The sequence below is a fragment of the Topomyia yanbarensis genome, chromosome 2, assembly GCF_030247195.1.
Source record: "Topomyia yanbarensis strain Yona2022 chromosome 2, ASM3024719v1, whole genome shotgun sequence".
NCBI classification, from domain to species: domain Eukaryota; kingdom Metazoa; phylum Arthropoda; class Insecta; order Diptera; family Culicidae; genus Topomyia; species Topomyia yanbarensis.
The window spans coordinates 85164544-85176469 of NC_080671.1; the positions used below are offsets into that span (position 1 = coordinate 85164544).

Sequence of the window (11926 nt, forward strand, 5' to 3'; positions counted from 1 at the left end):
ATAAATCTAGCCAATTCAATTACAAATTCAATAAAAATTAGGTATATTAGAGCGATTTTAGTTCTGGGGTACGAACGTGTTTCTCTAAATCGTTTACGTATATAAAAAGTCACGAAACCGTTGCTTTTAGCAAATTTCCGTCTTCGGCAAAGTAATGCAGTTTGATAGTCCAAACAATGTTGTAGAACATTTAAATAATAGAAAAAAGTTTTAAGGGACCTTTCACAAATGATGCCCCATATTTCAAAAAGCATAAATAATAGAGAGTTAAAATTTCGTAAGTCACAATTAGGGGGATTAATCATTAATCCGATAAGACAGAAAGAATGGGAGTTCTATTCCAAGAAACTTTCTCGAAGGTACCATATTGCTAAAGTTAACAGTTTTGACGCAATCTAAAAACCCCTTTGTTGCTCTTTGGGACTACTGTGCGTTGTAGGGTTAATGGTTTGCAAAGGTAATAATATTATTTTTATACTATCATCTAAAACTATATATTTGATATGAGAAACGTGGGAAATGCTATTGAACGGAAATCATCCTGTAATGAAGAAGGAGAATCAGATAGAATTGGTCAGAAGAAAGGTAAGATGTGTTCTGAAAATGGCAAGATTTCTCTCTGTACCAAAACACAGTCTAATTTGTGCTAACATATTCTAAATCCGTTCTAGCTATGTTTTGAAAATCTTTGTGTTAAAAATGTGCTGCAGTGGAATGTCGTTGGATAAAAAACCTAAGATATAAAGCTAAACTAATTGACCTTTCATGGAAGTTGAAATCACATGTAAGGTATTGATTCCCCAATATTCTAATTAAAGTAACTGATTCTCTGTTACCAATAATTGAGCCTTAGATACACCGCTGGTAATACAAGGACTATCATTCGTTACGTGACGATAATAATATAATAAAATAGAAAATTCAATTCTATGCACAATTGTCCTGCCAAAGGACCACAAGCGCCATTTTGATATACATGACCAAAAACGCATCCAATAAGCAAAAGATATATGCGCATTTTATTATTTTCGAAAGTTCAACTGGTAATTCAAAGCAAAGAAATGTCTCTTGAGATTCTATATTTATGGTGAGTTATTGAAAAATGGTTTTTGGTATTAAAAATGCCAGAAAAAAATCCAGCTTGGATTAACACAGGACAATTTAGGAAAAAAATGTAATAAATTTAACACACTTTTCTATTTTGAGCACAAAATGTGCCGCTTCAAAAGTTAACCGCTTTATTAAATATACCACATCAGAGCTGCTGTGCGCAAAATCTAATTGGATTTTCTGTTTCTTCTCGTTACGTTCCACAGGCGTATCGTGCTCTGATGCCGTATGTGTAACGTAGCTTTGGGGATTATTTTCCACAGGGCGCTGCTTTTTTCTGACAGCATCGCAGCAAGTCATCGCCGTCAAATAAACGTCAATCACAGCTTTGCTTCGGCGCTTTGAGGTAGCAGTATTTAAAAATATATAGTAATTTTACGCTTGGAAGACCGTTTTCAATTATATCTAAACTGGTTTTATTCTACGTATAATAACTAATTAGCTATGTGTAGAAAAAAGAATAACAGTAGTTCCTTTGCAGAGCCAAGACATGCACCAGCAGCAGATGCGAGACCAGTTACTACAGCAGCACCAGCAGCAGCGGCGACGCCAATCGTTGCTCACCAAAAGCGTCCAGGAGGAGTTTCTGATCCACCAGGTGAAACTGCGGCCGGCTTTGTATGACAAATCATTGAAGGCTTATCGAAAACCGGGTGCCACGGACAATGCATGGGCGGAAATTGCGAATGCGTTGGGAGTGAAAGGTATCGTTTGAATAGCTGCTCGAAGGCGTCGCTTCTCACCAATCGAAACATGACCGGAAGTGTCAGCTTTGCGCATAAGCTAAGCCGTTCACCTTTTGCTGAAAAAGCGCGCATATTTATTAAAAAAATATCCATCGCGCGGAACTATTGATAATTGTTTCAAATTTTGATTTCAGTGGAGAATTGTAAAAAGCGATGGAAAAGTTTGCGTGACACGTTCATCAAATATTTTCGGCAGGAGATACTGGCTGACACAATACCTGGGTTGAAACGAAAGAAATGGGTATATTATGAGCATATGAGTTTTCTAAGGTCCCACGTAGAGTTGTATGGGTAAGTAGAGTTTTTATGCGCCATTGCAATTTCTATTCCATTAGAATTTGGATCCATTTTTTTAAATTTTAGGATATCTGAAACTGACTCAGCTAGTGACAAGGAAACAATTGCATCAGAAAGAACTCGAATCATCCACATACCGGAATATATTACCGAACAGGGAGAATACATCACCTGCGAGGACGCTATCGAGGAACAGTTTGACGATAATCAAACTGAATACGTTTACGAAGAAGTGGAGGCGACTTCACCTCCCACCACAACCACCTATGCCGTGGAGGCAAAACAGGAATCTCCACAGGAAGAAGTGGAAGTTGAACAGGGTGCGGTGGCATCAGCAGTGATACACGAGGAGCTCGATCTGAATTTGTCACAGGGGGATGAAAAAATCGCAAGCATGCAACTGGTGGATTCTGCCGGCGGTGGCGATGTTGTCAATCCGTGCAGTTCGAACTCGGGTGTATCCGACCCAGACGAGAGATTTCTTTTGAGTTGTGCACCGGTGTTGAAGAGACTTTCGATGCGAAAGAACGCTTTGGTGAAGTTAAAAATTCAACAGTTGCTGTATGAAGTGGAGTTTGGAGATGTTGATTGTGGATCTGAGATTAGGAGAAGGAATGTCACCTGAAGCGGCCATATGTAGATGCTTTACCATGGATATTTTAAAAAAAATGTAGTGATACTTGGTCTCATAGAAATGTAAATATAGAGCATAAATGAATTAAACGAAATATTTATGTCCCATTTAAGTAACGCGTTAGGAAATTAATAGACTATACTTCCGAACGAACTTGAACTCAAAACTAATATCTGGGAGCCGGCAGGCTTCTAACAGCTCTCAGATTTATTGTAAATTAGTACCGATTTACATTTGTTTCTCTTTGTTGGATTATGTCTACTCTCCTTAGAAGTCACAAGAACAATTTTGTTCTGATTTAAGGGATTATATTTACATTGTACACAGACAGTCAATAATTTTTGGTTTAAGTTTTCTTTTTTATATTTGTGCGCGTGGTTATTTTACACTAATGGATTTCCAAGCAGCTACTCAATTCAACCCATTCCGTAACCGGCTCGGAATCCTGAGTGGATTCAGAATTGATTCCCGCTCAAATACAACAAGCGATTCCGACTCAATCAGTTTCGGATTTTGAACTGGAAACCACAATAAATCCATTCAGGATTCCAAGCCGGTTCCGGAATGATTTGACTGGGTATGGACTTTTCTGAGAGTTCTATAAAAATGCTTTATTTACATTAGAAAAACTGCAAAAAATGTATGATTTGCAGCGTAGAGCAAAGATGTCATTCAATATTGGGGAATTTGTGGACAAAATACCCCAAAACCCTCACTTCCTGCGTTATTCAAGAATCGAACATATCCCTTTTCAAATACTATTATTAATTCCCAGCTGAAGACATTTTCCTTTCCTTCTTTTCGAGGCTTCAAAAAATCTATAATTACTTATAAATTTGCATCAATATTCATTTTTGAATACAACTTTAACTATTGGCACACAACCCCTAAATCGATTGAAAAAGTCTATATAAATTTCTTTGTTTTTTCTGTGTAGGGCAAATCTACGGAATTCATATCACTACAGTCTAGCATCACTGAGTGCCACTTCAAAAGTTTTAGCGGTTTCTTCACCCTGGCTTAACTTTTAAATCTGGTTTACCGATGCGTTAAACCTGTTTTAAAAGTTAAGCATGCGTAAATAAATCGGTTCTCAATGTTTTTGCCTTTCTCAATAGAAAGGTATTGCAATTGCTCTGAAAACCGACTTTTTAACGGAGGCCCGGAGGGCCGAGTGACATATACCATTCGATTCAGTTCGTCGAGTTCGGCAAATGTCTGTGTGTGTATGTATGTGTGTGTATGTGCGTCTGTGTGTGTGTACGCGAACACAATCTCACTCACTTTTCTCAGAGATGGATGAACCGATTTTTACAAACTTAGTCCCAAATGAAAGGTGCAACGTTCCCATAGGCTGCTATTGAATTTCTAATGGATCCGACTTCCGGTTCCGGAATTACAGGGTGATGAGTACGATCACGCAGAAAATGTCGATTTTAAGAAATTCTGCAATGAATGTATAATGGTGAAAATTTTTCCAAAATGTGACCACAACTGCTTCGATTTGTAGTACTAGGTCATTAACAGCCATTCAAAGTCTCTTTGGTCACATTGGCCACCATCATCGGTTCCGGAAGCTCCGGCGGAAGTATCCAAATTCAGACTAACAGTCACATCGGTTTCTCGGAGGTGGCTAGACCGAATCAACCAAACTTAGTCTCAAATGAAAGATGTTGCGTCCCCGTAAATGGCTATTAAATTTTATCCCCAATCGACTTCCGGTTCCGGAGTTACGGGTTGTGGCGTGCGATCACATAGCAAATTGTGATTCAAACCGATACCCCGATGGAAGCAAAAAAGGTAAAAATTTCGCTAAAATGTCTCTAAAATAACTTAACTTTGCAGTTCTAGGTCACCGACGGCCAAACAAACTTTCGTTGACTACATTGACCACCATAGACGGTTCCGGAAGTGCCCGGGAAAAGCGGCCATCTTTCATAACTAGCAAACTCATATCAGTTTCTCGGAAATGGTTGGGCCGATTTTCACAAACTTAGTCCCAAATGATAGCTATAATATCCCCATAGATGTCTATAAAGTTTCGTACGGATCGCTTATATGGGTCCGGAAATATAGACTAAATCGTCCGGTCACATATGAAATTCCCATATAAGCCGGAACTCAATTTTTTTTTCAAAGGGGGGCCCCTATGAAATTTCAGAAATCGAATTCGTATTTTTGATGCCAAACATCTTTAAAATGCATGAAACGTCGAGATTTTATGTCATCTCGAAAAAAAAATTTTTTTCATAAAAATCGACTTTTTGCACCTTTTTGCCTTTCTCAATAGAAAGGTATTGCAATTGCTCTGAAAACCAACTTTTTAACGGAGGCCCGGAGGGCCGAGTGACATATACCATGCTGCTTAGGCTAATGGAGTATGATATTTTTTTGTTTCAAGTGTTTCACCGTCGACACGTAGCTCATCAAGTTCGTGGCTGGCATGCCATTGTGTATAAGTGCAAAGTGTACTAAGAATGTAATGGACATTTCCACAATTATGTTGAACATAAAAAGCCTCCGTGCCATAGTTTAGAGAAATGAGAAAGGCACAATTGCACCGCTAGGTGGATTGAAACAGGTTTTTCAGTTCAATATTACCGTGGCTGGTTTTTCTTTTTCAAAATTTTAGAACTCGAATAATGATTTATTTTCCTGTATATAGTTGTCATGTGATGTATAATAATAAAATGTAATATATGCATTTAAAAGCTTTTAATGAATATAAACAACGCACACATTCTCGTAATTTATGATTGAGAAAGGCACAATTGCACCGCTAGGTGGATTAAAATAGGTTTTTTTCACTCATATTGTCCCATAGTGACAGTGGTAAAAACTTCAAGCTTAGTGGGCGGCAGGGATGTAATGCACCTCAGAGCATATAAAGAGAAGAATAAAAAACGCTTTTTGCACTTTTCATGCGAACCACCGCTCTTCTCTTTCACAATAAACCTCTTCACTCCGATATGTGTTGCTCCCATACGTGCATTCTACTCCATGGCAGCACACCACAAAGAGTAGAAATAAAGAGGCTCTTTAGTGTGCATCTTGGTCCCACGCGCATGGAAGCAGAGAAGGCAACAATAAACATTTTAAAAACGTTCTTTCGATCAAATTTTGTCTGAATTGTAGTTTGATTCGCCTTCCTACCTGCTTTCCAGTGAGGTGAACGAAAGTGTGCAGTTCTTTGTGCACAGATCTTACTCATTTTCGTTTTCAAGTTTCTCTTTGTGCGGTGTTCTGCACATCGCAGTGTTTTTGTGCTGCTCTATTTTTATCGATGTATTTCGCTCTTTGTGGCACATTGTGTGAGCGAATAACAAGCCTGGTGGGCGGGGGTCAAAAATTATCCAAATGATTGTTACACTTTTGAAATTATGCCGACAAAAATGGAGCAACTATTTCTTCGAGTGCCGAATAAACGCAATCAACTCTCCAACACAACATCTCCACTTCCTCTCGTAGTCGCAAAACATGATGTCATTCAATATTGGGGAATTTGTGGACAAAATACCCCAAAACCCTCACTTCCTGCGTTATTCAAGAATCGAACATATCCCTTTTCAAATACTATTATTAATTCCCAGCTGAAGACATTTTCCTTTCCTTCTTTTCGAGGCTTCAAAAAATCTATAATTACTTATAAATTTGCATCAATATTCATTTTTGAATACAACTTTAACTATTGGCACACAACCCCTAAATCGATTGAAAAAGTCTATATAAATTTCTTTGTTTTTTCTGTGTAGGGCAAATCTACGGAATTCATATCACTACAGTCTAGCATCACTGAGTGCCACTTCAAAAGTTTTAGCGGTTTCTTCACCCTGGCTTAACTTTTAAATCTGGTTTACCGATGCGTTAAACCTGTTTTAAAAGTTAAGCATGCGTAAATAAATCGGTTCTCAATGTTTTTGCCTTTCTCAATAGAAAGGTATTGCAATTGCTCTGAAAACCGACTTTTTAACGGAGGCCCGGAGGGCCGAGTGACATATACCATTCGATTCAGTTCGTCGAGTTCGGCAAATGTCTGTGTGTGTATGTATGTGTGTGTATGTGCGTCTGTGTGTGTGTACGCGAACACAATCTCACTCACTTTTCTCAGAGATGGATGAACCGATTTTTACAAACTTAGTCCCAAATGAAAGGTGCAACGTTCCCATAGGCTGCTATTGAATTTCTAATGGATCCGACTTCCGGTTCCGGAATTACAGGGTGATGAGTACGATCACGCAGAAAATGTCGATTTTAAGAAATTCTGCAATGAATGTATAATGGTGAAAATTTTTCCAAAATGTGACCACAACTGCTTCGATTTGTAGTACTAGGTCATTAACAGCCATTCAAAGTCTCTTTGGTCACATTGGCCACCATCATCGGTTCCGGAAGCTCCGGCGGAAGTATCCAAATTCAGACTAACAGTCACATCGGTTTCTCGGAGGTGGCTAGACCGAATCAACCAAACTTAGTCTCAAATGAAAGATGTTGCGTCCCCGTAAATGGCTATTAAATTTTATCCCCAATCGACTTCCGGTTCCGGAGTTACGGGTTGTGGCGTGCGATCACATAGCAAATTGTGATTCAAACCGATACCCCGATGGAAGCAAAAAAGGTAAAAATTTCGCTAAAATGTCTCTAAAATAACTTAACTTTGCAGTTCTAGGTCACCGACGGCCAAACAAACTTTCGTTGACTACATTGACCACCATAGACGGTTCCGGAAGTGCCCGGGAAAAGCGGCCATCTTTCATAACTAGCAAACTCATATCAGTTTCTCGGAAATGGTTGGGCCGATTTTCACAAACTTAGTCCCAAATGATAGCTATAATATCCCCATAGATGTCTATAAAGTTTCGTACGGATCGCTTATATGGGTCCGGAAATATAGACTAAATCGTCCGGTCACATATGAAATTCCCATATAAGCCGGAACTCAATTTTTTTTTCAAAGGGGGGCCCCTATGAAATTTCAGAAATCGAATTCGTATTTTTGATGCCAAACATCTTTAAAATGCATGAAACGTCGAGATTTTATGTCATCTCGAAAAAAAAAATTTTTTCATAAAAATCGACTTTTTGCACCTTTTTGCCTTTCTCAATAGAAAGGTATTGCAATTGCTCTGAAAACCAACTTTTTAACGGAGGCCCGAAGGGCCGAGTGACATATACCATTCGATTCAGTTCGTCGAGTTCGGCAAATGTCTGTGTGTGTGTATGTATGTGTGTATGTATGTATGTGTGTGTGTATATGTGTGTGTATGTGACCAAAAATGTCACTCATTTTTCTCAGAGATGGCTGAACCGATTTTGACAAACTTAGTCTCAAATGAAAGGTGCAACGGTCCCATAGGCTGCTATTGAATTTCTAATGGTTCCGACTTCCGGTTCCGGAATTACAGGGTGATAAGTACGAACACGCATCCAGCCCTCATACCCCTCCCTTTCAACCCCATCATCTTTAAACCACCACTATATCACAAAGCATACCAATTTAAGCTGGGAAGTCGTTCGTTCATGGGACTTTCGTCCTCCTCACATACCCACCCCCGCATGACAAAATGAGTTAGCAAGCAGATATCATTGATCTAATGCTGCTTAGGCTAATGGAGTATGATATTTTTTTGTTTCAAGTGTTTCACCGTCGACACGTAGCTCATCAAGTTCGTGGCTGGCATGCCATTGTGTATAAGTGCAAAGTGTACTAAGAATGTAATGGACATTTCCACAATTATGTTGAACATAAAAAGCCTCCGTGCCATAGTTTAGAGAAATGAGAAAGGCACAATTGCACCGCTAGGTGGATTGAAACAGGTTTTTCAGTTCAATATTACCGTGGCTGGTTTTTCTTTTTCAAAATTTTAGAACTCGAATAATGATTTATTTTCCTGTATATAGTTGTCATGTGATGTATAATAATAAAATGTAATATATGCATTTAAAAGCTTTTAATGAATATAAACAACGCACACATTCTCGTAATTTATGATTGAGAAAGGCACAATTGCACCGCTAGGTGGATTAAAATAGGTTTTTTTCACTCATATTGTCCCATAGTGACAGTGGTAAAAACTTCAAGCTTAGTGGGCGGCAGGGATGTAATGCACCTCAGAGCATATAAAGAGAAGAATAAAAAACGCTTTTTGCACTTTTCATGCGAACCACCGCTCTTCTCTTTCACAATAAACCTCTTCACTCCGATATGTGTTGCTCCCATACGTGCATTCTACTCCATGGCAGCACACCACAAAGAGTAGAAATAAAGAGGCTCTTTAGTGTGCATCTTGGTCCCACGCGCATGGAAGCAGAGAAGGCAACAATAAACATTTTAAAAACGTTCTTTCGATCAAATTTTGTCTGAATTGTAGTTTGATTCGCCTTCCTACCTGCTTTCCAGTGAGGTGAACGAAAGTGTGCAGTTCTTTGTGCACAGATCTTACTCATTTTCGTTTTCAAGTTTCTCTTTGTGCGGTGTTCTGCACATCGCAGTGTTTTTGTGCTGCTCTATTTTTATCGATGTATTTCGCTCTTTGTGGCACATTGTGTGAGCGAATAACAAGCCTGGTGGGCGGGGGTCAAAAATTATCCAAATGATTGTTACACTTTTGAAATTATGCCGACAAAAATGGAGCAACTATTTCTTCGAGTGCCGAATAAACGCAATCAACTCTCCAACACAACATCTCCACTTCCTCTCGTAGTCGCAAAACATAGAATCGATGAATATAATTCGTCGAAAATAGATCGATCTCGCTCTCGCGCATACCCAGCCGGTGAGACCGAAACAGTTAACGACCGACAAGAAAGCTTGATCATTGTGGTTGGAACAAAGCCATTGCAATATTCGTCTCAGTGCTGTGTACCAAAATTCCCACGTGAGTGCAAATAAAGCTAATGAGTGTGATCCTCAAGACCACCTAATCCACTCCTTAAGGCCTCGGAAAGGTAAATTACCCTAAAAATTGATCAGGGAACAAATATTAATTGATTAATCCCACAAGGCATCATCATCACCCGACATCCATCTCGCATGGAGTAGATTTCGCCACTTCGCCAACGAACTCTCGACAAGGTAATATGCATAACATGCAAGTAGACTACCCTGCTAATAGGCCGTTATTATCAATTTCCTTGCATGTCGAAATGATGACTGCAGTTGCATAGAACCAGGTACACACACGGGACGGCACACCGGCAAGCAACAGCAAGTCGCACAATAGGTGAGAAAACACAACCTCGAAGTGTCAGTCTCAGCTGAAACCCTCTTTTGCGCTTTTAGTGTTTGTCTCTCTCGATGGAAAGAATCAGAAAATCATCCTGCAATCTAATAAAAGGCCTTCATCAGGTAATAAACTAGCCTATTACGGATCTGATGATCGGAAATTCACTCCACGTCTCCTCATCAGAGGGCCTTTTCTTTTTAGCCCTAAATCGTCAAGTAGAAGCCGTGTCAGCGGTCTCCAAGCTCCTGATTGAATGGTCGATGAAGGGCACATCTGACCCAAAGTGTACCCGTGATCGAGAGAGAGAGAGAGTGCCAATCTAACCATCGACAGGGGAGGTCAACGTCGGTGCAGCAGTGCGACGCGGAACCAAAGTGCAAGCGCGACAACACACCGCCTTGTGATCATCAATGGTGCATGAGAGTGTTGCGTAGCAGATCGACAGACCAGTGCAGCCGTGAGGACCAAGCATCGTCGCTTGACAGAATTAGCCAATCGATCGACTTCGTGTATGCAGTAGGCAGTGACAGTACGGGGCCCCCACCGATGCGAAGAAGTGAGTGATGATTAGGCATAGTAGAGCATGTATGGATTAGAACGAACAATAGAATGTAAGCTTATTCAAAATCCTCTTATCTATTACTAAGCAGCATTCCCTCTTTTACTCTTCCGCTCACCGCTAATTGAGTCACCTTTGCTTTCGAGTCAGTTGAGTATAGCTAGTCGGTCAATTACATTGAGACTTTGAGATAGCATTTCTACTGGTGTTGAGCGAGTAACCTTGATTAAGGGGAAAACGTAATATGATGTGAAATTTGGTATCAGAGCTTACTTCGACTTTTGTCGCAATATGAAGGGGAGTTTGAGGCTATATTGAGAATTTGAATTTGTAAGGTTAGGAACCTACGTACTATGTAAGGTTTTCACGCTTGTAACCCCGCTAGTATTAGATGGATTGCAATCATTTTTAGTCGATTTAGAACACCCAACTGATATAGCTTGTGTCATTCGTTGCTCGCATACTAAACGCGCAACATCATGGCTGTAACGAACGAGCAACATCATGACTAGCAAACGAAACGTGTCCTTAAAACGGCCCACTCCACCGGACGTGTCATGAAACCGAACTGTTACTGTCTATAGGAAAAATTCTCTAGTGTGTGTTTGGACGTCGTAAAAATCACAAGCTTTTTGCCGCCGGGGACGCGCTCGTTAGTTCCTAGAAGGAACGCTCTTCGCTAGCAAGCCACGACTCGTGTTAAGAAGGCTCATTGTTACTGGCAAGGAAACGGCCAGCTGTAAAAATATCCACAACAAACGGTCCTTATTGGGAGCATAAATCCATTATCGCAAGAATTTGAATTGAATTTTTCATTTCGTATTCCGGAGAATAACTTCCCTTTCATCGTATTTTCTATAACAATATCCAAAAAAGTGCTATGGAACAAAGATACATTTTCGTATGGATGTGCATGAACTATGTCTTATTAAACAGAGGTAATAAACTACCTATAATAATTTGAATCTGAAAAGTGACCTTTGCTAAAAATTCTTCTACCGTTTCAAAATGTTTGACAGCTGAAGTTGCCGAGTTGTTTTTCAATGTTAATTATTGCCGTTATTTTGAACGGAATAAATTTCAGAGATTACCATAAATTACTATAAAAACTATTTTATAAAAGCAGTAATTAGCTATGCTTTGGTGGTCGAATGCTCAACCAGTGAGTTTTATATCTATTATATTTTTACCACCGTTCATTTGTCCAAATGTCTATGGTAAAAATTTTCCAGTTTCCGTTTGAGTGTCGTAGAAGCCACAGGGATTTTGCCGATGTTGACCCACTGATTAGTTCCTAGAAAGAACTCTTCCCAATGATAGTAGCCAATGAATAACGCTTTCAAAATTGCCTCCGCCG

At 39.6% G+C, this 11926-nt stretch overlaps 1 protein-coding gene across 1 annotated transcript; it reads left to right on the forward strand.

Annotated features, from left to right (window-relative positions):
- The first annotated feature begins 1414 nt into the window (after positions 1–1414).
- LOC131683689 (transcription factor Adf-1-like) lies at positions 1415–2887 on the forward strand. The gene is made up of 4 exons (XM_058965901.1): positions 1415–1535; positions 1592–1814; positions 1991–2147; positions 2220–2887. The coding sequence occupies exons 2-4, from the start codon at positions 1601–1603 to the stop codon at positions 2776–2778; spliced, it is 930 nt and encodes a 309-aa protein (XP_058821884.1). The 5' UTR covers positions 1415–1535; positions 1592–1600; the 3' UTR covers positions 2779–2887.
- The last annotated feature ends 9039 nt before the right edge of the window (positions 2888–11926 follow it).

Excerpts from the sequence above, each read along its gene's own strand:
- LOC131683689 (XM_058965901.1), top strand. The coding sequence starts at position 1,601 with ATGCACCAGCAGCAGATGCGAGACCAGTTACTACAGCAGCACCAGCAG. Across the intron at positions 1,815-1,990 it reads GAATGCGTTGGGAGTGAAAG|TGGAGAATTGTAAAAAGCGA; the intron begins GTATCGTTTGAA and ends TTTTGATTTCAG. Across the intron at positions 2,148-2,219 it reads TCCCACGTAGAGTTGTATGG|GATATCTGAAACTGACTCAG; the intron begins GTAAGTAGAGTT and ends TTTAAATTTTAG.